Source organism: Drosophila tropicalis, unplaced genomic scaffold (genome assembly GCF_018151085.1).
Source record: "Drosophila tropicalis isolate 14030-0801.00 unplaced genomic scaffold, ASM1815108v1 contig_593, whole genome shotgun sequence".
Lineage (NCBI taxonomy): Eukaryota > Metazoa > Arthropoda > Insecta > Diptera > Drosophilidae > Drosophila > Drosophila tropicalis.
The window spans coordinates 20,233,859-20,256,004 of NW_027173070.1; the positions used below are offsets into that span (position 1 = coordinate 20,233,859).

At 35.7% G+C, this 22,146-nt stretch overlaps 2 protein-coding genes across 2 annotated transcripts in view; one reads left to right on the top strand and one right to left on the bottom strand.

Annotated features, from left to right (window-relative positions):
- Positions 1-22,146, bottom strand: part of px (plexus) — an 82,628-nt gene that overhangs the window by 42,457 nt on the left and 18,025 nt on the right. The window contains 4 exon segments of the mRNA XM_068291753.1: positions 31-309; positions 407-552; positions 5,644-5,942; positions 6,014-6,245. Coding sequence (XP_068147854.1) covers positions 31-309; positions 407-552; positions 5,644-5,942; positions 6,014-6,245 — 956 coding nt within the window.
- On the top strand, positions 19,589-21,530 carry gas (gasoline). Its single transcript, XM_068289002.1, has 2 exons — positions 19,589-19,673; positions 19,824-21,530. Exons 1-2 carry the CDS (start codon positions 19,627-19,629, stop codon positions 21,472-21,474), a joined length of 1,698 nt encoding a protein of 565 aa, XP_068145103.1. The 5' UTR covers positions 19,589-19,626; the 3' UTR covers positions 21,475-21,530.

The following is a 22,146-nucleotide window of genomic DNA, read 5'->3' on the forward strand; positions in this document are numbered from 1 at the left end:
TATTGAGAGAATATTATATGTATGAGAAACCTTCTATGCTCCAAGGGTACACGTTCCGCATCCATGGATTCCCACTGGCTGGCCAAATAATCCTTACAATCTTTGCAGACCAACACGCGGTTGCTGTTTAGCTCGTTGTTGTTGTTATTATTATTATTGTTGTTGTTGTTATTGTTGCTGCTTGTTGTACTGCTTGCGGCATTGGCCTTGAGGCAAGGAAAATGCATTGCATGGGAATTCATATGCTCGGCACTTGTAGATAGCCAGTCCATTTTATTGGATGGGCAAAGCACTTTGCAAATGGAACAGCTGTAAAACCAAAAACAGATACATTTTGGATTAGTTCATTGCGTCATGGCCAGAGAGAGAGAGAGAGAGAGAGAGAGAGGGAGAGGAATATACTTACGGATATTGTCCATGGCCGTTTCCATTCTCGATGGCTCCTTGACTGGATGAACTTGGCGAATTGGGTCTCGAATCACTGCGTCTGGCTATTTGTTTAAGGTCACGAGCCGTATTTGAGTTTGAGTTGTTTGAATTCGTCTCGTAGGGCTGCAGAAGAAAGATAGAAAAAAAAAACGTCGATGACTACTACTGTTTATTTCCGTATGGATGGTAAGAACATCACACATGGACTGCTAAACAAATTCTTACTGCCTACTGTCAGAACACCCCCTTTCGACTTATCTAATCAGAAATTTCATTTAATATTTCATACAATTGATTTGCCATTCCCAAGGAGTATCACACTTGACTTGACTCTCTGACTGGCATTTGGTATTTGAGTTTCGATTTTCCCTTTTTTTTTTGTTTTTGTTGTTAGTCTCCCCTTCCGTTTCGTCTTTTGAAAACCGCCTCGAACTGGTTAGGACTGTGTGGACTTATCGCAAACATTTTGCGACTTACAAATAAACTCTTGATCAAAATAGAACCAACGATAGCTTCTTATCAACTTTATATAGAGTATCCATTGAAATCAATCCAAAGTGTAACTTGATGACATTGCTTAACTGATAAACTGATAGATAATCAATGGCAAAATGATGTAGATCTATCAAAATAGTTTTTTTTTTTTTGTATACTCCAGCTAAAGAAAGTGAATTATGGCCCATCAATTAATTAAACAGATAAGCACAAGGCCAAGTCTGGTGCTATTTTAATCGTAAATGCCGCATTAGACGGTACTTAATTACGTAGCAGATTATTTCCATTCTAGATTCTAAGAGCACCTGTTTAAGCATGTGTCGTTAATGCATTAAAAGATTAGCAGAATACTCTATAAAATACATGGGAAGGATGCCAAATTATGTTACCAAGAGGAAGCCAGAGAAATTTTGCAACTTTTCTAATAGAGAGAGAAAGAATTCGATAAGCTACCTGAATCAGACCATTTAAGGCTTTAACTTATGATGAAATTCGTCTACTATATGACCATATTTTAAAACATTTATATGGGAAAAATATTTATATTAAAATTAGTATAATTTAAACCTAATACCTTCTTGCCAAAATACGAAATTCTTCTTTTGAATTTGTTTGTTTTAATAATTTTTATATTTGTTTTTGTAGTACGAATTGTTTACCCATTTATTGTCCATCGATTGCCCACACATAATGACTTGGCCGTTTGGCATGTTCATTTGTATGTATGTATGTATGTATGCATGTCAATACTCTGCCCAAGTGTCATTAAAATTCAATAGCTGGAGTCTTGTCTTTCTCCCTCCCCCAGAAACATCTCTAGTGTATTCTGCTTATAACGATTTATACAATCTTGAAGTGTGTCAACAAAAGAACTCATTGCTGATTCTTAAACTAATTGCTACACGAATGAATAGTAATTATCGCAGCAAAAAAAAAACAAAACAAAACAAAAACAAAATAAGAATAAGAATAAATACTTATAGGTGAGTGTTGACAACGCTTTTGAGTTTATACACTTATAAACGAATATTTCCGCTTTTCTTTTTTTCTTCACAACTTTGTTTTTTAAGCTCAATATTTATTTTGGGATTGTTTTTTTTTTAGTTTTTTGTGTTGTCTTTGGTATTTGCTGAAGTTGAATGACACGGACTAGTCAGCTGTTTGCTTAACTTTGTTTTATCTTTTAAGTTGATGTATGTATTAACGTTAGGCTGGTTTGTTTTTAATAGAACAAGTCAAGGCAAATATCGCTCATACGACATGTGGCTCACAAAATTGTTTTCTAAAATTGAAAACTGAATGGTATATAAAAGAAAGAACTTAACTTTATTATATTTTATAGACTGCATTTGTAACTTTTTTTCAAAGATGTTCGATAATTTTGGGAATTTTGAGATATATTTTCTTTTTTTAACCAAGTTAGAAATTGGAATTAGACAAATTCGCACATCAAATAAGATTTGAATATTCGTTTACCAAAACACAATAATTATTGGTATCGGTTAAGTATAAGTTAGGTAACTTAAATATTTCAAAAAATGTGTCTGAAAATGTCTGAATTGAACTTTTGAAATTGTAATTTAATTGGTTTCATTTTTAAAATTTAAAAGTATAAGCTATTTCTTAAAGAAATTTCCTTGAAATGTCTGAGGTGATCTTTTCGATTTATAACTCTGATTAGATTATTTTTTGCTACATATTTTGCCTCTATGTTGTCTTCAATCCCCAATCTAAACATTAGAATTCAAAATATGAATTTTTTTAATATATAAGTATTCATCTATAATTTTCATACAAAAACAAATAAGCAGTAATATGGTAAATCCATAAGTTTTAAGTATTGGTAAATATATATATTTTTTACCAGCCTAATAATACCTAAATGTGTACGATCTGTAGAATATGTGGGTATTTTCACATACATATGTACGTACGTATGTAGACCATTCCCAATAGGTTTCCGAAGAGAGAAGAGAAAGAAATGGAGGGAAAAAGTGTTGTCAAGGCAAATATTTGCAATGCAAAACCCCAAGACTGGCATTCAAGCAGCCTCTGTGGAGGAGGGAGGGAGGAAACAATCAAGAGAATGCAAATTTAAACAAAACGCAAGAAATGGAAATGTTTAAATATTGAGTTGGCTATTGATAAAATCTATTTGCATTTATCTTGTGTATTTAATTTATGTTTCTGTTTTCCAGTTTCGTAAAGTTTACTTTGTCTCGAATTGTGCAATGACTAAAGTAGAAATGGGAGCAGAAGTCTTATTGGGCATTAGCTTTGTCTTTAGTTATTTTGAAAGGGGTTTGGTTGGGTCTTTGGGCACCTGTTTAAAGATAAGTTCTTATACATATGTATATATATTTATCAATTTTGACTCAGCTAAGCAAGTATTTGTCTTGGTTTATTCATTTGGTTTTTGTTTTTTCTCATTTTGCTACACGCGAAGCAAACAAAACGGGATGGGGTTAGGTTATTCAAGAGACCGTACAACATTTTGCAATTGTTTAGAATTCAAATAACAGCAACAAATTATGTATACATACATATATGTATGTGTACATATCCCTCTCCTTTGGGTATAAATAAATAAATAAATAAATACATACGCAGATGTATGTCGTTAAACTCAGTCAAGGTTGCGCTTCAAATGAGTGTTAATTTTATTTTCGTCTTGTGCAAATATTGTGAAATTTCAAGAAACCGTTTCAAATACGTTGCTAACTGCAGATATTTCAGTTAAAAGTCAACTCTCACTGGTATAATTTATGAACAACTTGTACAATGTTATATGACAGTAAAATGGCTGTAGATGTTTTTACGGTCATGAATTTAAATTTCAATAGAAGTTGAAAGAATTGTTAAAACCACTTGAGTTTATTTGATTGCCAACACTTTGAATATAAGGAATGATTAACGTCTTATTGCCATTAAGATTGATTAACTAATCAACTCATTACAGCAATAAAAAAAAAACACATCCGATTTGATTGCATTTTCAAAACAAAAGTCGTATAGGCTTGGCAATAAAGTGACTGTAAACGTCATAATTGGAATACATTTAAAAAGTTGTAATGAAATACATTAATTATAAATTGATTTGTCGAGTAGTTTTAGAGCACAAACGAAAATTAACTTGTTATGAAACATTTGAGTTTTATATTTAGCAGTTTAGTTTCTCAGTTAAACAGCTTGATGTAGAAATTGATATGCTATAATAAGATGTAGTCTAATTGTTTGCTTGATTATGTCATTTGGCTAACCAAAACTAAATTGCCTAGAAATAACTAAGCCTCTTTTGAAGAATATATAAATTCAATATGAACTTCCCATACCGTCTATAAGAATATTACCTACAAATAGCTCTGACTTATATATATGTGGAACTTTTAGTATACTTTAATAAATTGTAATCCCTTTATACACTTATGTACGTGTTGCTTGATAACGTTAATACTTTTTTTCACCTACTTAATGACCAAGAAGAGTCCTTGATGTTTTAAGTGTCTTTAAAAATCATTGTTTAAGTCCAATTCGTAGTCGCAGTTTTGGTGATAACAAACAACAACAAAAAGAAACTATTTATAAGCTAATGTTGTTATGAAATAAAGTCGAGAAGACTTTTATTATTACTTTTATCTCGGCAGGATTAAAACAGAAGAGTAAGAGTAAGCAACAAGAATTACTAAATAAATAAAGAGTGCATTATAAACTGGCTGCTATAAATTATGGGTCTCTGAGATAGAACCGGTTTGAAGCAGTTGCCTCAAAAAACGAATCGGCAAAGTTTACCCACGTTTTTTTTTAGTTTATTTCTTTTTTCGTGTGTTTCTATATTTACTATAATTTCATTATATACATTTATATGTATATGAATTATTAAACGAGTCAACTACCCGAAGGGAGCATGCGGAGCTGCCGTGGTTCGTTATTGAGACTGGGGCTGCTCCCTCTGCTCTGTTCTGTTCTGCTTATCTTATCTTGACATTTTGTGTTGACTCAAATTGGTTAACATGCTGACACTCGACTGCCTGGACGCTTAGGTTGACACGCCCCAAAAGTAGACCTGATAAGCAAACGAAATTAATGAAACTTGCCTAGTCTCTGCCACCTACCACCTTCTTGCTAAACACTCTGCTTGCCTTCCCTTTCAATGACTTTGTGTTACTTTATAAGAAAAAGAAGATAATTGATATCACATACTATTCTACACTATGAGAGCAAGAGGGAGGGAGATAGAGAGAGAGATCGACCTTCAGCCATGCAAATGGATTACTCAACAATGCCAGTTCATCATCATCATGATCAGCTGTGTCTGCCGACAACGACAACTACTACAACGACAACGCAGTCATCACCTTTTATGGTAGCAAAAGTTCGTTGGGTTATCAATCGAGTGTCATTAATGTTATCGCTACAACAGCAAGAACAACAAACACTCTGCTCCCATTAGCCAATGCATTTCCCATTCTTCCTCTCTCTCTCGCTTAATCAGTTTTTCTTTTATATATGTATATATAAACATTATCTCATCCCCCTTTAGCTCTCTCTCTACATCTGTCTCTTTAACTGCTAGTAAATTTCCATGTTTTGCGCTTAACCGATTTTATGACGATGGAAAATGTATATACGATGGCAGTCTGATTCTAATGTTGATGCTGATGCTGATGATTGAGCGAGAAGACCAGTTTGATCTGCTTGGAATTCGTAACGAATTCTCACCTTAAACCGCACATTGCTAGTTGAATCTGAATTGGCCAATGATTTCTCAGATGGTGATTGGCGACCAGTCGTAGTTGTAGTATAAGACGCTGGTAAATTATTTCCACTTGAATTATAAATGACCGAATTGACCATGGACGATGATGAGTCCAAGTTACCAGCAGTTGAGAGATGTGCTGCTGCTGGTGTTGCTGATGTTGATGCTGGTGGAGGTGCTACCACTGGTGCCGCTGCTGCTGGAACACCCTCAGCCCGGCTTGAGTGCTTTTCATTGCAGCTGGCACAGACCTGAACCATGCCTACGGAATGATACCAATAAAAGAGCAGCTCCAATTAATTGAAATCATTTGAATTTCATTCTTAAACTCACCCTGAGGACTAATGGGACTAGCGTTTTTATAGACCTTCATGGTCTTAATAAAGGAATAGTAGGGCTCTCGCTCGGCATTGGGACAACAGTAAATCAATCGCAACTGAGATGACTGGGTATCCAATCCACAAGTGTAGCAAACGAATGTTGTTCTCTCCATTGTGGAGGCACTCACGGGTGCGGGACGCTTGCGCAGTAAATAGGAACGTTCCGATTCTGGTTTGTGGCAGGCCTGAAAATAAAAATGCAATTATAATATTAATAATTATCTATGGAATTCCATATAAATTGCTTTTATATAAGACAGTTGCTTTTAATATATCAGGGGCGTGAATTGCAAATATATTTCTATTTAAAATCGATTAACGCCCATGCGGTACTTCTAACAAATAACTGTTAAAATAAGCCACGTAATTTACAGCAACTATAAATAGAAATCAGGGTTGGGGAAATTACTTAGCATATTAAATCTATATGCATTATTTAATTACTCATAGCTAATAACAAATGTTGAAATAACCAAAATGACTATAATAATACAATATCAACAGGTCTCGAATGATGGTAAAGAGTCGAATTTTGTATACCCTTGCACTGATTGTTTTCATTTTGAATTGGGAATTCAATATAATTGGCATTAACTCTATCTAAAGTGTTTTTAGTTAAAAGAAGATATTTACAGCGATTAATTTGAAAAACTTTAGCCTTTAACATTAACCACCAACTCTCAAATTAGACAAGAGAACTTTTACTCAAGTCACTTAGAAGTCCTTAGTATTAGTATTAGTATCCCTCTCATTTAAAAGCTCTAACATTTGGGCTTGAGTTACTAAGTGGGACAGCCAGACGACATGATTAAATAATATACATAAGCGTACCCAGTTAAAATCACAAATTAAAAACAAATAATTGTCTCGATGGCAATCGGTTTTTAAAAAGGTTGTTCATACATTTTGTCTGGCTGATTCTGAGCTATGAAATAGATAATAAATGGTTCATGTAAATGGAAAACCAGAGTCAATAAAGGGACTTCAAGACCAATAATGATAATAAACTAGTTAAAAAACTTAGAGAGAAAAATTTACAAATACATAATATTATTTATCCCTTTACGGCTGAATGTGCAAACTTTATGCTTTGTTTAAAATTTTATCACAAATCAAAAGTTACCTTGGCCAAATATGTAAACTGGGCAAAAAGTTGGTCGTCTAGGGTAAGCATTGACGTATAATCTATTGAAAATAATGAACCTTTGCAATCGTTTTCAGATAATGAACTTTGAATGGCTTAAAACCAGAATTTCTAGATAATTCCAGACCTATCCTGTGGCTATCTTTTATTTGACAACTCTTCTTCTGTGGTTATTGTTCAAGTTTTGTTAAAATTAAGGTTCGACATTCAAGTTTGAAGAAAATAGTTTCGATTATTGATTGTTGTCAAATCGAGTAATGAAAGTTTTTTCCATTTTCGTAGTAGCACTTACATATAATAAAATTACGTATACGACATGTGGGAACGGTTCAGAAATAGAAAGAAACACAAGTAGCTTCACATGCAGCATCTTTCATTTATTTTCTTCCGCCAATTCGCCCACTCCTTTGGCAATCACCATTATTATCATCAGTGTCCTCATCCTCGTCCCCATCTTCATTTTCATCTTGCTCATCAATGGCAATGACAACGGGCCATTTGATATATTACGTATACGCCCAAGTGGATTTTATGTTTATTCTTCGTTTAGGTTTCATTCTTTTGTCTTTTTTTTTTTTTGTTGCTTGCTTGGTTGGATTTAATTTTTTTTGCAAATCTTCTTTCTATCTTAATATTTTGTATTTGTGCCAACTGCTGTCGTTCAGTCGGCCTGTCAGTGTGTCTGTCCATTTGTCTTGATGTCTGAGTTGATATCCAGTCATATCTGGTATGGCAGTCAGAGCGAGCAGCATTCATTTATTTTATTAGGCACTAAGCAATTTAATTGTTTGTTTACTTTACTTATACATAAATATATTTTCATTGTGTGTCAGATTTTTTGACATTGATAGGCGGCGTCGGCAACGGCAACGGCAATGGCAACATGGGCAACATCGGCGCGCATTTTTATTACACAACTCTTGGATGTACACAGAATGATGGACGGGGGCGATACGAGAGGAGAGAAGATGGAGTCCATCTACTACATATAAAGATATATACATATATGTATGTGTATCTATATCTTTGTGTGTTTGTCATGCAGCCGGCACACACATCAATCTGGACAATGCCATGTCATCCATATTTATTGATCCATTGCTAACAGAAGAAGGAGGAAGAGGAGGAAGGAGTGAGGATAAGGAGATGGAAACGTAGCCAGTGACGCTGGCGTCTCCAGCTGTGGCTTCTGTTTTGGGTGGGGGTTCAATTTCGTCTTCCTCTCTGTCCCACTCCATCTCCCACCAACTGTCTGTTAGTGGGCTTATGAAAAACAAGTTCGTCATTTTTTTATTTTATTTCTCCCTCTCTCTCTCTCTCTCGCTGTGTTCCTTTTCCCCTCGTTACTTTGGTTTTTTATATTCGCTTTTCATGCCACTTTTGCTGCCGCTGCTGCTGCTGATGCCTCTGCCGGCGTTGATAAGGCATTTTGAAAATGGGGGTCATGACCGTTTAATAACTTTTTATAAAAGAACTTTTTTGTTTTTGTTTCGTGGGTATTTATTTATTTTTTTTTTTTGTAGTCTTTTTGTTTGCTTGTTAATTACAAGGCAGAGTGAGAGAAAAAAACTAGAGAGAGAGGGAGGGACAGAGAAGGAGAGAGCGTATTGTGGTTATAGAAAAAGTTTCTTGTTGTACAACTTTTATTTTAGCAAACTTTAATTAGCCTACTGAGCATTGTAAAAAAACAAAAAGCTCTCCACCCAAGCTAATTTGCATTATTGTGGTTCATTCAATTTTGAAAATGACAAAGATTGATTAATTATAATATAAATTACAATAGAAGAGGACTAAGGAGACCTAGACCCACCTTAACTCGAAAAAATTACTAACAGTTTTCTTGATTGCTTCTTAGAAAAGATTGAAATTTCTTTGATCATTCTGAAGAGAAATTGTCATTTGCGCAGATTTCAGTCATCTGTCCTGAATATCATGCAATCTATATACTAGATAGAGCTTAGATAAAATGATATGTTGATAAGCTAATCCATACATTTCATAAGTTTGAATCTTCTAGTAATCCAGTTAATCCAAGAAAATGATTAATCTGTGGCAAAAGGAACAATTTATTTTAAAAGCTATTGAGCAAAGGACCAAAATTAGATAAAGCTACGGTTATAAGGTTATATGTAATTTGGCACTATCTCTTCATTAAAAATCTAATTGAATGATCATCCCCTTAAGAATACGGTGGAAAAGCTTGAAATACAAATATATTGAAGAAGAAACAATAAAATATTTTGCGCAGCTGTTATATTCGCATAATCCGGATAACTATTGGGATTTTTACAAAAATAATCTAAAATAACGGGTCTACAACCCTCTGATCAATGATCGGTTGATTGTGTTTAAGCCTTTATTGTGTTTTGCATTGGACTTGTAGCTGGGTTTATGGTATTCCCCCTCGTTCTTACACGATATAAACATCAATTTGTGTTGGAAAAGAAGTTTCAAATGTTTTTATGTGGACTTTGAATTTGAATTTTTTAAAAGAAGAAATGGTAGCTCTTTATAGTCTTCGCTCCCTCTAAAGTCAAGTGATACCCTTTAAACTTACATATTATGTAGTTTAGTTAAAAAACATTTATGCCTATCTGTCTAGATTTCGACCTTATTGATGTTAATCAAAAAACTTTGTTTGAGCGGGGCTTCAGGCTTTGCCGTTCTTTTTTCGCTTCATGTAGTTTGAATTCTCAACTACTTTTAGCGTTGAAGATATGGTATGGCCATTACAATTGTGGATTCTTTAGCGAAGTCTGCTGATGAGAGAACTTGGTGGTTCTTAAAATAGCTATACAGACAACCTGCTCACCTTTTGTGCTGCCTAGAATTTAAAATCTTACAAATAAATCAGTAAGAATGACCTGAAGCCCCGCTCAAACAAAGTTTTTTGATTTATGCCTATCTCTATGAGAATGTATTATGAGAATTCTAAATTAAATGGAACTTATTGAATTGTTAACATTGCATTATCAACTGTGTATCCTCATAATATTATCTCTATATCATCATTGACGTCACACTCAACATCTTCTGACAATGTTTATGCGAAAACGAAAAATTTGCGAGCTGACCACAACATGGCTAGCTTTTGTATGTGTGTGTATAGAGGTAAAACTGTCCACATATGTATGTTCGGAAAATGTTTTCCAACAACAAAATTCTCTACATGTTTCCTGTCTAAAATTTGAAAAGTCTCCCATGATATTCGTAAACAATTCGTACATTTATATTTTGCATAATTAGAAATGCGTTCAAATTTTCTATTGGAAATACCAATTGTCTGTCATTGCAAAAGTGTTTACAAATATATGTAGAATTGTTTCCCGTTCATTTTGAATAGAATAGAATAAGTTTTTAATTATTTTCTATATAAGAACTTTCTAAACTTGTGTCTCATAATTGTCGTGTGACAAAGGAAGTTGTTGGCATTCTAGTCTTAATAGCGGATACAGCTCATTAAGTGTGCAGAAGATTTCAATCTCTAAGTATGGGTAAAAGCTAGTTCATCTTGACTTGGATTGGGTACCTTTTCACTCTGCTGATCTTTGAGAATGAGATAAGTTTTCACTTTCTTGTAGTTTTTCCAGCCAATTGTATCCTTTGGCTTGAAGTTGTTAAAGTTTGAAATGTTGCTGTTGTTGTTGCTGCTGCTGTTGGTGTTGTTGTTGTCGCCACTGCTGCTGTTGCTGCTGCCCCTTATAACGGTTAGATTTTGTGCCATTTTTATTAAAATATTGTTGAATTTTTTTTTAGGGGCTTTTTTTGTTTGGTTTTTGGCCTTTAACTTTTATTTCACATTATTTCATTTTTGTTTTGTACACACAAAAATAAACTTCTTTTTATTTTAAACACTTTGTTACTGTTGGCCTTTTTTCTGCGCTTTGCTCGAAACAAATTAAATTTAATTGAAATTGATATAAAAAAAAGGAAGGAAAAAATGCAATGAGTAGAGGCGCACTCGGTATTTTCTGTAGTTTTTTTTCTGTTGCCTTGTGCACTTGGGCGTGGAATTAAACGCGACGACGGATGACGCTGATCACGAAAGATGGGCGATGATGATGATGATGATGCATCCATATCCGCTGGGGTGCCCCCTTTTTTCCGCCTCTCTCTCTCTCTCGCTCACGTGGCAATTAAGTAAACACGTAAAAACGCTGGCCAAACACGCGACGAAGTTGCAGATTAAGAGGTAACTAATTATGCATTACATGCAACGGTGCTGCAACAACTGTTGCCACTGACTGGCTGGCTAATGGAAATGCCAGCGGTAACAACTGCCACTCACTTGTTGCTTGCTGCCGCTGCGTGCTTTAAGTACAATTGAGCGAACTCATGAATATACTCATTGAGCATACACACACTCACGGACACTCTCAATTGAAGGCTTGTCAAAACAGATAACAAGAACAGTACAACAACAAAAACATACACTATGCATGCTGAGATGCTTTTTTCTTTGCCATTGGGTGAAAGTGACTTGTACGAAATGTCTGATGAGTCATACACATTGAGAAGATTGAAAATGATGCTCAAGTTCCTTTTGGCTTGAAAATGACTCCATATTAATTAATGGGAAGCCAGATGGTCAAATTGTTCAATACAGAATAATGAAAAATTAGTGATCAGTCAATATTCACAGATTTGAAATGTTGAAATATTTGAATATAAGCGATCAGAGCCGCTAAACGATTGTAAATCCTTGAAAAAAAGGGAATAATCAAATTCAATTCACATTTTGAAAAAGTCTTGATGACATATTTTAAAAGATATTTTAAGGTATTGAAGGTATTTTAAGTATTTAGGTATCATTTACCTAATCTAAAGTACAAATGATACTTTGTATAGAATCGAATAAATGAAACGATGATTCAAATTCAGATTAATTGAATACTGACTGAACATAGATTCAACACTGTACTAACTGTAACGAATAACTGTAGCATACTTTTGGGAACTTCAAAATCAATAGACTTAATAATATAATGACTAATTTTAATCCAGACCGACTGCGCAGTTTCTTAGCTCACCGATCAAATGTATAAATAGATTCAATAAACGCTTGAAGATTGTTTTAATAAAATGTCATTATAACGGTTCGTTGACATTTGGCTTTAGCGTAGAGATTTCAATTATGTAAATTCATTGATTTATAAACGGAATTATAATGTATATATATATATATATATATTTGACGCAATGCGATGATGGACACACGCGGAAGACCTCATTTAGTGTGGGAAGTAACAAGAGGTAAATGCAAATGGTAAACGGTTACGGGGAGAGGGGAAAGCTTAACCTTGGCCCGGCCCAGCCCCCATTGACGACTACGACAACGCCCACAAATGTGTGGGGAAAGGAAGGAAAAGGAAAAGCAAAAGACAAGGACGACACAAAGTGCTATTACTACAATAACAAAGATTGAGGCCAGGCCAAAAGCAGCGATGATGGTAATGGCAAAGGGAGAGCGGGGCGTGCCAATTATTATTTGTTTGACCCACTTAAGTGCCAATGTGCGTGTCAGTTCGCATAGAGCATGAAAATTGTTGTTGTTGTTGTTGTTGTCGTTGTGTATTCCAGTGTGAGTGAGCCAATTCAGGCGATATAAATCAAGAGTCGCACGCAAATAAATCACATTAAATAACCGATAACAAATACATGCTCAGTAACAACAACGTCGACGTCTGCGCCAAAGTCGACGTCACTGCTGACGGCGACTTCGTTTGAAAAGGAAGACGTGGGCCAAGACTCAGCTGCACATGAAAACGTTTTTATTTTTAGAACGGTACAACAAATACAAGCCAAAAAAGAAAAAACCAACACAAAACACACAGCGCGCGTGTTAAAAAGAAAAAGGAAAAAAAAAACCTTAGGGTTGAGCTAACTTTGTTGATTCTATACTCTAACTTGATATTGGGTTTCAGTTAAAAACTTATTGACTTAGGCCTTTCCACCCCAATTAGGGAAACCTCCACGACGAAACAGAACTATGTATATAAAACTATAGAAGAAGAAATATGTTTCGATAAGGAAGTTTGTGTTGAAAATCCAATGTTTTAGAGACCCCTTAATCTTTTTTTTTTCGAACTTGGAGTTCAAATCAAAATTTCTAAGAGTTATTATTATCGAAGGTATATAAATAATAAATATATGAGCGTATATTAAATAGATTAACACCTCAAGGAATGTGGCATACTGATAACAGCGAAATACTTGCTTGGGTTTTAATAGGTTTCTATTGATCTATCAGTGATAGATGGGGACCTGGATCATATTTTATTGAATATACTCAAGACTGATATATTTGAAATGTATTATTGTCGAAAATTAAGAAAATAAAGCAATTAACAATTATCAACTTAATTTGGTAAAAGCATCAGTTTTGAGGTATTGTGCCTTGAAGATAAAGACAAATTTACCAAGAAAAACTTTTCAAATCCCTTTTCTAGCATGACAAAATAATTTAGATGAGTCCTTAAACGCACCATCATCCTTCTAATCAAAATGCATATACCCTTCTTGGGAGGGCACAATAAGAATAAAAATAAAAAATAAGTAAACTTTGTTGTTTTTACTTGTCCTACACTAACAACTACAACAGCGGCAATGGCAAGTCATGTACTTCATCGTAGTGCTGCCAACTTGTGCACCGTCAAGAGGTTAAAAGCAATTCACATCCCACCCCACTACACCGCCCACTGCCCACCCCTCACCTGAACCTGCCCCAGCACTCTTCACGCTTCTGACAGTTGGTTTGGACAATTTACTATAACCAAGAAAGAGATGATTGCGTGACTGGAATATTTAATGAACTTGATAAATATTTTAATTGATTGATTGCCAATTATCTCTCGTACAGATCTGATGAATTGAAGTGAAGTGTTAAATAAGCGTGTCACGTTGTGTTCTCAAATTTAGTGATACTTTTGAAAACGAAATATTTTTAGGATTTAAAATTAATATGTCTGTGTACAAGTTCTGTGTTTACAAAGAACTAACACTGGAAGTACTTTTATTTTGATAATTTCAATGTCTTTTGCAAGAAACAAATCTAAGAAACAATCTCCATCAGCATCATTATTTTGAAAACCAACAAAGGGAAATAAGTACATATATATAAATTCACTTTTAAAGCTTTAGCGGTTGCTTTAAGAATCGGGAAATGCCAAAAAGCTATATATTTTTCCCAATTTAACAAGATTTATTCCAGTATACATGTATAATCCATGAATTCCTTGTGAATATCGAATTTTCGCCGTATTTCTGTCACTTTACAAATAGCGCACATGTACGCTATGTAAATCACGCGACCATCACTAAATATGACACTTTTTTTTTTTATTTGTGGCTTTTAGGTTTTTTGTTGTTGTTTAATGATTCTTGGGTGATTAACTAACTGGAAAAGGGCAAAAACTTGAACGTTATAATTTTGAACAGACGCGGCGTCGTTAAGTTGTTGTTTTTAGTAGTAGTCGTAGTAGAAGATGTTGTTGTTGTTGTTGTAAACCAGTTTTGCCACCGTTACCGGCTACTGTTACGGAGAGAAACAGAGACACACACACAAGGAGAAAGAGAGAGAGAGAGAGAGACTCAAGAGTCGGAGTCAGAGACATTGAACCGCATTGACAGCCGTGACTTTTGTTTGCTTTTATTATTAACACACATACACACACTCTTTATTGTTGTTGTTGTTGTTATTGTTGCTTTTTGGTTGTTACACTTGCACAGTGAACACAGAGAACAAGTTGCTGTTGTTCCTGTTGTTCTTGTTGCTGTTGCTCATTAAGCGATTGCCGCAATTGGCGCGTGATAACACGTTGTCGTGAAGAACCGAACCCGAACCGAAACCAATAAACAAAACAACAAGCAAAACACTCCACAGAGAGATTGTGTTGAGAGATTGAAAATCGTGCGACGCGAAGCGCATCCAATTTTCGAATGCCTACCATACGCCTGCGTCCAACAACCGACGACGACTGACGACGCCAACAACAGAGAGAGACCCAAAAGAACGGATCGAGCAACAGCAGCAGCATATTGCTGCTGGCGTTAACGTCGCGTCGCTGCCTTTCTGATAGAGACCGTCCGCAAGAAAACAATGCGACGACAACGAACGACGACTACGATGTTGTTGTTGATGATGATGATGATGACGACTGGGGTTGGCGGCTATGTGGGAGTCAGGAAGGGAGGGAGGTAGGTGAGCCTTAGGGCAACCAACTAAAACAAACGCAAACAAACAAACAAACAACGCAGTCGCAGCCATTCCCCAAAAGCAAAGGAAACGGCAGCCAACAACGACGACGGCAGCGACGACGCCAGCTAACTGCCTCTGCCAACTGGGGCCTCGACTTCATCAGCTCCCAGCAGCACCCAACACACCAACACCAACACCACCAACAAAACAAAATTGAATTGAAGCAAACGAATGGCATAATAAAAACAAAAAAGCTGCAAATGAACCAGTTAGTCTAGGAGGAACCACAAAGGGAACTACTAGTTAAACAAACTACTTAAATGCTTTAATGTTATATTTAAATGTATTGACTATAAGTATACATATGTATGTATGTACATATATATATTTATGTATGTATGTATGTATAATATATTGCATTCTATGTGTACAGAAATGTGTCCATTTGCTAAATGAAAAAAGAAGTTACATTTATGCACATATTTTATGTTCCAACACAAAGAAGAGGATACAAGGACTATATTAATTATGGATTTTCTTAATTATTTGGGCTACTTTACATATGTGAGACCCAAATTTATAAACTCTTAAAGCTTTAGAATAACTTCCCACAATTATATTAAATATGTCATATTATGTCATAAAATTCTGTAGACGTCAAAAATTTAAATCATGTTTTCATGGAGTTTGGAGCACCTTTCGTTTTCAAATGTTTAGGTAACTGCAAAATTAAGGTAAAATTTTCAAAGTTTACATGACTTACAAAAAAGTATGCTATAGAAATTTTCACTTAATGGAATACGTTCATTTCGACTAGACTATCCAAAGAGTGTGGCCAATTCGACTCTTTAATCAAAACAATTTAGCTTTTTGAATTTATTGCCACCACAAAAACAGAATCTATGTATTGATTTTAGATTTTGTTGAGAGAGAAAAAAAAAATGGCTTAAAGTGAAGCAGCCCAGCAGCATTTGGCATCCCAAATATGGCCAATAGGGCGAAAATCAGCAGAAAAAAAAAAAGAAAAAGGAAAAACGAGAACCTCAATAAGTAAGTTTGGTTTATTGCACAAAATTCCCTTCATTGCCAGCCACGGGCTTTGAAAGCCAACCCTGAAAACGGACAGTTGCAAAAACAATTTGTATAACAGCAGAGCAAGCGGCAACTTGCCGCTCCTCTCCTCAGGATCCCTCTGCATCCTGTTGCCTCTTTGACAACAGAAACAAAAACAAGCAGACAAAAGAGAGGTTAAAGCAAACAACAGAGCAAGCAATAGAGCAAAAAAAATACATCAAAATATATAGCAAGAAACGAATTTGTAATACCCTTTAATAAGGGAAGATCTATTTCGAAATTCTGATTAATTAAACAGATGAATAGTTAAACTGAAAGTAAACTTACAACTATCATTATTTCGATTTACTAATACTAATTTTGGGTGTCCTATCAATTAATAGGTATATAATTTAATCTATAAAGTGAAGGACAAAAGTCAAGGTCAACCTGTAAGCTTTTTAATAATTAGCATTTTCAGATAGAATACAAATAGAATAAAAATCTGAGTTAAAATGTGGAGAGAAGTAATCTAATCAAACATTAAAAACTCTTTCTCGAAAAAGGATTACGATCTGTATCTGAATCCTTTTGGGTGAGTAATTTTAGACTTGAATGGGTTAAAGTAAGATCAGATGTAATCCTTAGGGCATAAAGTGTGAATTCTAAGTTGATTCCATAATATTTAATAACAAAGAAATAAATTATAAAATTCGAGAGATAGAAACTTTTTATACTCCCGTTTTCTAAAAAGCTTACACGGTATAAATATAAGAAGAAACAAACAAGAGACAGAATAGAAGATGATGCCATAGGAGGAGAAGGTGGAGTGCTCAGAGAGATGTGGGACAAGGCAAGGAGCTGCTTGAGGGTCGTCACCTTTAGCAAGTAGGCGGCATTTCATGTAAACACGAGGCACAGCAGCGACCAGCCAAAAACGATGATGATGATGATGATGATGATCCGAATCATCATATGATGATGAAGGGGAAATGAAGATACGAGGCAAAATGCGTCTGGAATTGCATTGGCGCCGAGTCGGAAAACAGGGCAAACACATCCACAACACAGTCAGCACACACACTCTCACACAAACACATCTTGTAGAGAATGTGCAATGTGTATTTATTTATTTAGTCAATGGCCCACAGCCCCTTGGCTGAGGGGTAGATGGCACAAGGGACGAGGCACTCAGACAACACTCCAGAATAACCAATAATCCCGCACCACCTGACAAGAGACAATGACATAGCAAGTGAATAAAGGTAAAATGAATTTAAATTTAAATATTGTAGCTACAGCATGTTATGACAATTAATTGAATTTACTTTAAGCTACAGTAAAAACAATTTCTTAACTAAGGAAGAGAAAGAGAGAGAGAGAGTTAATTGAAATTTAATTTTCAGGGAAGTTATTTAAGTCTTTCAATTGATAGCTACTTATTCTCTCAGTGCATAATCTAGTCAAAGTTTAAGGTGTCATTTAACAAAATAAATGAACAAATTGGCAAATAAAAGAGAGAAGAAATTCAAGTAAAATGGAAATGTTTGTTCAAGGCAGACCAAGTGTGAAATAATCACATTAACCAAAACACAAACAAGGTAAAAGTGGTAGTATATTAAAGAAGAAAGGAAGGAAAGAAGGAAGGAAGAAGTAGCCAAAACAAAGATAAAACATAAGAAGACAGTCAAGACTTTGTGTCAAGGCAACAGACAATCCGCCAGAAGAGAGACAAAGAGGCGACTTTTATCCCAAATGGTTGTCAGGGTAACTTGAGAAGCTTTCAGCCAGGGCCATCCATCCAGAGCTTCTTAAGTCATCCTTTCTATCATCATCATTATCATCACAATCATTATCGCTATCAACATCTTCGTTTGTCTGAAGTGTCTGTTGCGAATACAATTTCAAAGGCATTCATTCTACATTTGTACAAATTTATAGCCGCAATTCTATTCAACAAACATTTCTAAATCAAATGCATCAAGCCAACAACAAAAAGTCCCTTTTGTAAAAGACTTCTGTATGTGTGCTTGTGTGTGTGTGTGTGGGTAAATGCTTAATTAAAGACAAGCAAAGTGTACAGTAAAACTCTAATAAATTGCACTCATATAATATTAACATAAATTGTTTAATCTACTTTAGCAATGTTTACTGTGTGAGTAGAAAATGCATTAAAATTTATTAATTTAAGGGTTTAATTAAAACCATTTAAATCCATTATTAAAGACTTTAGGGGAAAATTAGTAGGTGGCATTTGACCAAACAAAAATGAAATGGCAAACCTCTAAGTTTCATCAGAAGTTAATTTGTAAAAGAACTCCAGAATGGCAATGGCCATACCAAGTCTTCAACGCTAAAACTACTTGAAGTGGTTGAAAATGGAATATATTTAAGTTGAATGAATCTGATCATCAGTGTGGGTTAGTATAACAAAATTTATAGTTAATATATATAATATATTAGTTTCTTGATTAAACTATTTAAAATTGCATTTCCGTTTTTATTTTTCGCTCTTATTTTTCTCGCTGTACATGTGTATGTTTGTGTACTGTTTATCCATCTATGTATGTAGTTACATTACTTCGAGGAATTATTGATTATTATTTCTCCATTTTTATTACCCACTGTGCCCGATTTGATAAGGCCCTTTTCACTGATACTATTATAATAATAATTATTATTATTATTACATTTCGATGTTTCTAACCTTAATTAGAGATTTCCATAAGGCTTTATCAACAAATCCTGAAGTACCTAGTGAAATTTAGCAAAAACACAAATGATAATGTTTACCCAGCTCAGGGGGAGATCAGGGAAAGGAGGTTGGCTGTTCAACTGAACTGTGGAACCTGCTATCTAATCATTATACCCTGCACTCATCAGCGGAACAGTATTATTAATGCCACACAAAATGTCTGTAACAAATGGAATGCAGTATTGCCTATAACAAATATAATTAAAAGCCCATCTACAATAATTTGAAATTACAAAATCCCGAAATGAGTTGGCCAACTGGTGTGTGTGTGAAGGGTATACAGATGTCGGTGCGAGGAAATATTTGCTCTATTTTATTATGACACAATTGCTGCAACGCCAGGCACCAAGAGAACACTCATTTCAGTCTCTCTTCATCAATTGAACGCACTGAAAGTCAGTCAACGCAGCGGACGCAATGGATTTACGCCTGGGCGTGGGCGATAAACTAAAACTGTTGAGCAAGTAGGTTCCCCCCCGCAATCCAGATGTCGAATATATGTTGAGAAATTTTTATATATATACACAAAAAGTGAAAATAGTTCAGAGTTCTCTAGAATAGTTCGCACACCATCATGACTCATTGGTATTTACGTTGTTCTTGTCTTTCTTTAGAATCATTGGCCACAAGATTGTGCTTTACAGATTGGGCACCAATCAATTTACCCAGCTGGAAACTAAATATGGCCAACTGAAGGGTATGCAAAGGAAGACTGTCTACGATGGCGAATTGTATTATGCTTTCGAGGGTATTCCCTATGCTCAGCCACCGTTGGGCGAATTGCGTTTCCGTGCACCACAGCCCTGTTCTCCGTGGGAGGGAGTGCGAGATTGCACCTACTGTCGAGAGAAGCCCATGCAGAGGAATTCTGTTACGAATAATGCTGAGGGATCCGAAGATTGTCTCTACCTTAATGTGTATAGCAAGAAATTGGAGTCGGCGAAGCCTTTGCCTGTTATTGTTTGGATCTATGGAGGTGGCTTTCAGATTGGTGAAGCATCTCGCGATTTCTATGGTCCAGATTATTTCATGAAGCACGATGTGGTCTTTGTGCATTTCAATTATCGAGTTGGCGCCTTGGGCTTCTTGAGTCTCAAGGATCGACAGCTAAATGTGCCGGGAAATGCTGGTCTTAAGGATCAAGTACAGGCTCTGCGCTGGGTTAAAGAGAACATTGCCACATTCAATGGAGATCCGGATAATATTACCCTAATGGGTGAATCGGCCGGAGGAGCCTCTACACACATCATGATGCAAACAGAACAAACACGTGGATTATTTCATCGAGCAATCGTTCAATCTGGATCCGCCTTATGTGCCTGGGCCACAGAACCAGATCGTCAATGGGCTCACCGTTTGGCTAAGGAACTGGGATACAAGGGTGACTGCGCGGAGAAGGAGATCCTAAAGTTCTTCCAGGATGTACCAGCGGCTAAACTGGCTCAACATTGCAATGCAATCATCACACAAGAGGAGCAAAGGGATTATGAGATTATTGCATTTGGCCCGGTGATAGAACCTTATGTGAGCGAAGATTGTGTAGTTCCAAGGCCCCAGCAGGAGCAGTTGGCAAGCGCCTGGGGCAATCAGATTCCCCTGATCATTGGTGGCTGCTCCTTTGAAGGCCTTTTCTCGTATCAGACCACCTTGCAGGATCCCCTGTATATGCTGAGTGCCTTTGAGGCTATTCTACCCCGTATAGTGCGAGATGTCATCGACAAGGAGGAGCTAGCCGACATGGTAAGACGTTTGAAATTGGCCTACTTTGGAGATCCCGAACGAGCCAGCATGGAATTGAATGAATGTCTGCATCTCCTAAGTATTAAAAACTTTTGGCATGACATACATCGTACCCTTTTGGCCCGTTCTGCTTATGCCCCGGCTACGCCCACCTATCTATATCGTTTCGACATGGATTCACCGCACTACAATCATTATCGCATTCTGAAATGCGGCAAAAAGGTGCGTGGGGTCTGCCATGCTGATGATATCTCCTACATGTTCTATGGCTTTCTCTCTAGTAAATTAGATAGAAATTCACCGGAATACAGAACCATAGAACGTTTGATTGGCATGTGGACATCCTTTGCAGCCACAGGCGATCCCAATTGCGAGGCGATTGCACCCGTCAAATGGGATCCATTGCGACCAGGTGGTCCAGAATTATGCCTAAACATCGCAGATGGATTAGAATTCATTCCATTACCCGAAAGCAAACAGTTTGTGGTATGGGATAGTTTCTATACGAGAGAGAGTTTGTATTAAAAAAGAAATTTGTTTGATTTATTTATGAATGAAATATATAAATATGAGCTTTATAACGTTTGCATATTAAACTTTAAACTGGATTAAATTAGATAGCCATACTAATTAAACTATTAAGATTTAATTAACATCAATAATTAACATTTGTAGGTCGATCTATGAAGAAGAGGAGGAGAGGCTGGTACCAAAATTTCATTAAATGTGCCTAATTTTTCATTGGCATTAGTTTACTGTCATAGATCAGATGTTTCGGATTAATGTTCTTAGACTTAGGCAATATTTTTGCCAAGTTGAAGAATATAGAACTGTCTTGAACTGGCTTGAACCTGGTCACTCTCATAATGAAAATCGATATGAAGAATATGTCGATAGTTTTGTTAGTCGAACGGACGGATATATCTGGATCAACTCGGCTGTTGATCCTGATCAATACCCCATGGAATAGCTTCCTTCTGCCATACATTTGGCGACTTTAACCATTTCACCCTATGGGTGTATGGTATAAAGATCAAAAGATTTGGGTCCCATTTTAAAGACTTCTTTAGATTTATATTTGGGAAAAGATTAACCAAATTGAAGAAAGTGCATTTAGCTTGGGAAAGACAAAGACGAATTAAAGCATTATAAAGATTCCTTGTCGGACTTTTTGATCTTCCATTGCTGTCAAGTTTA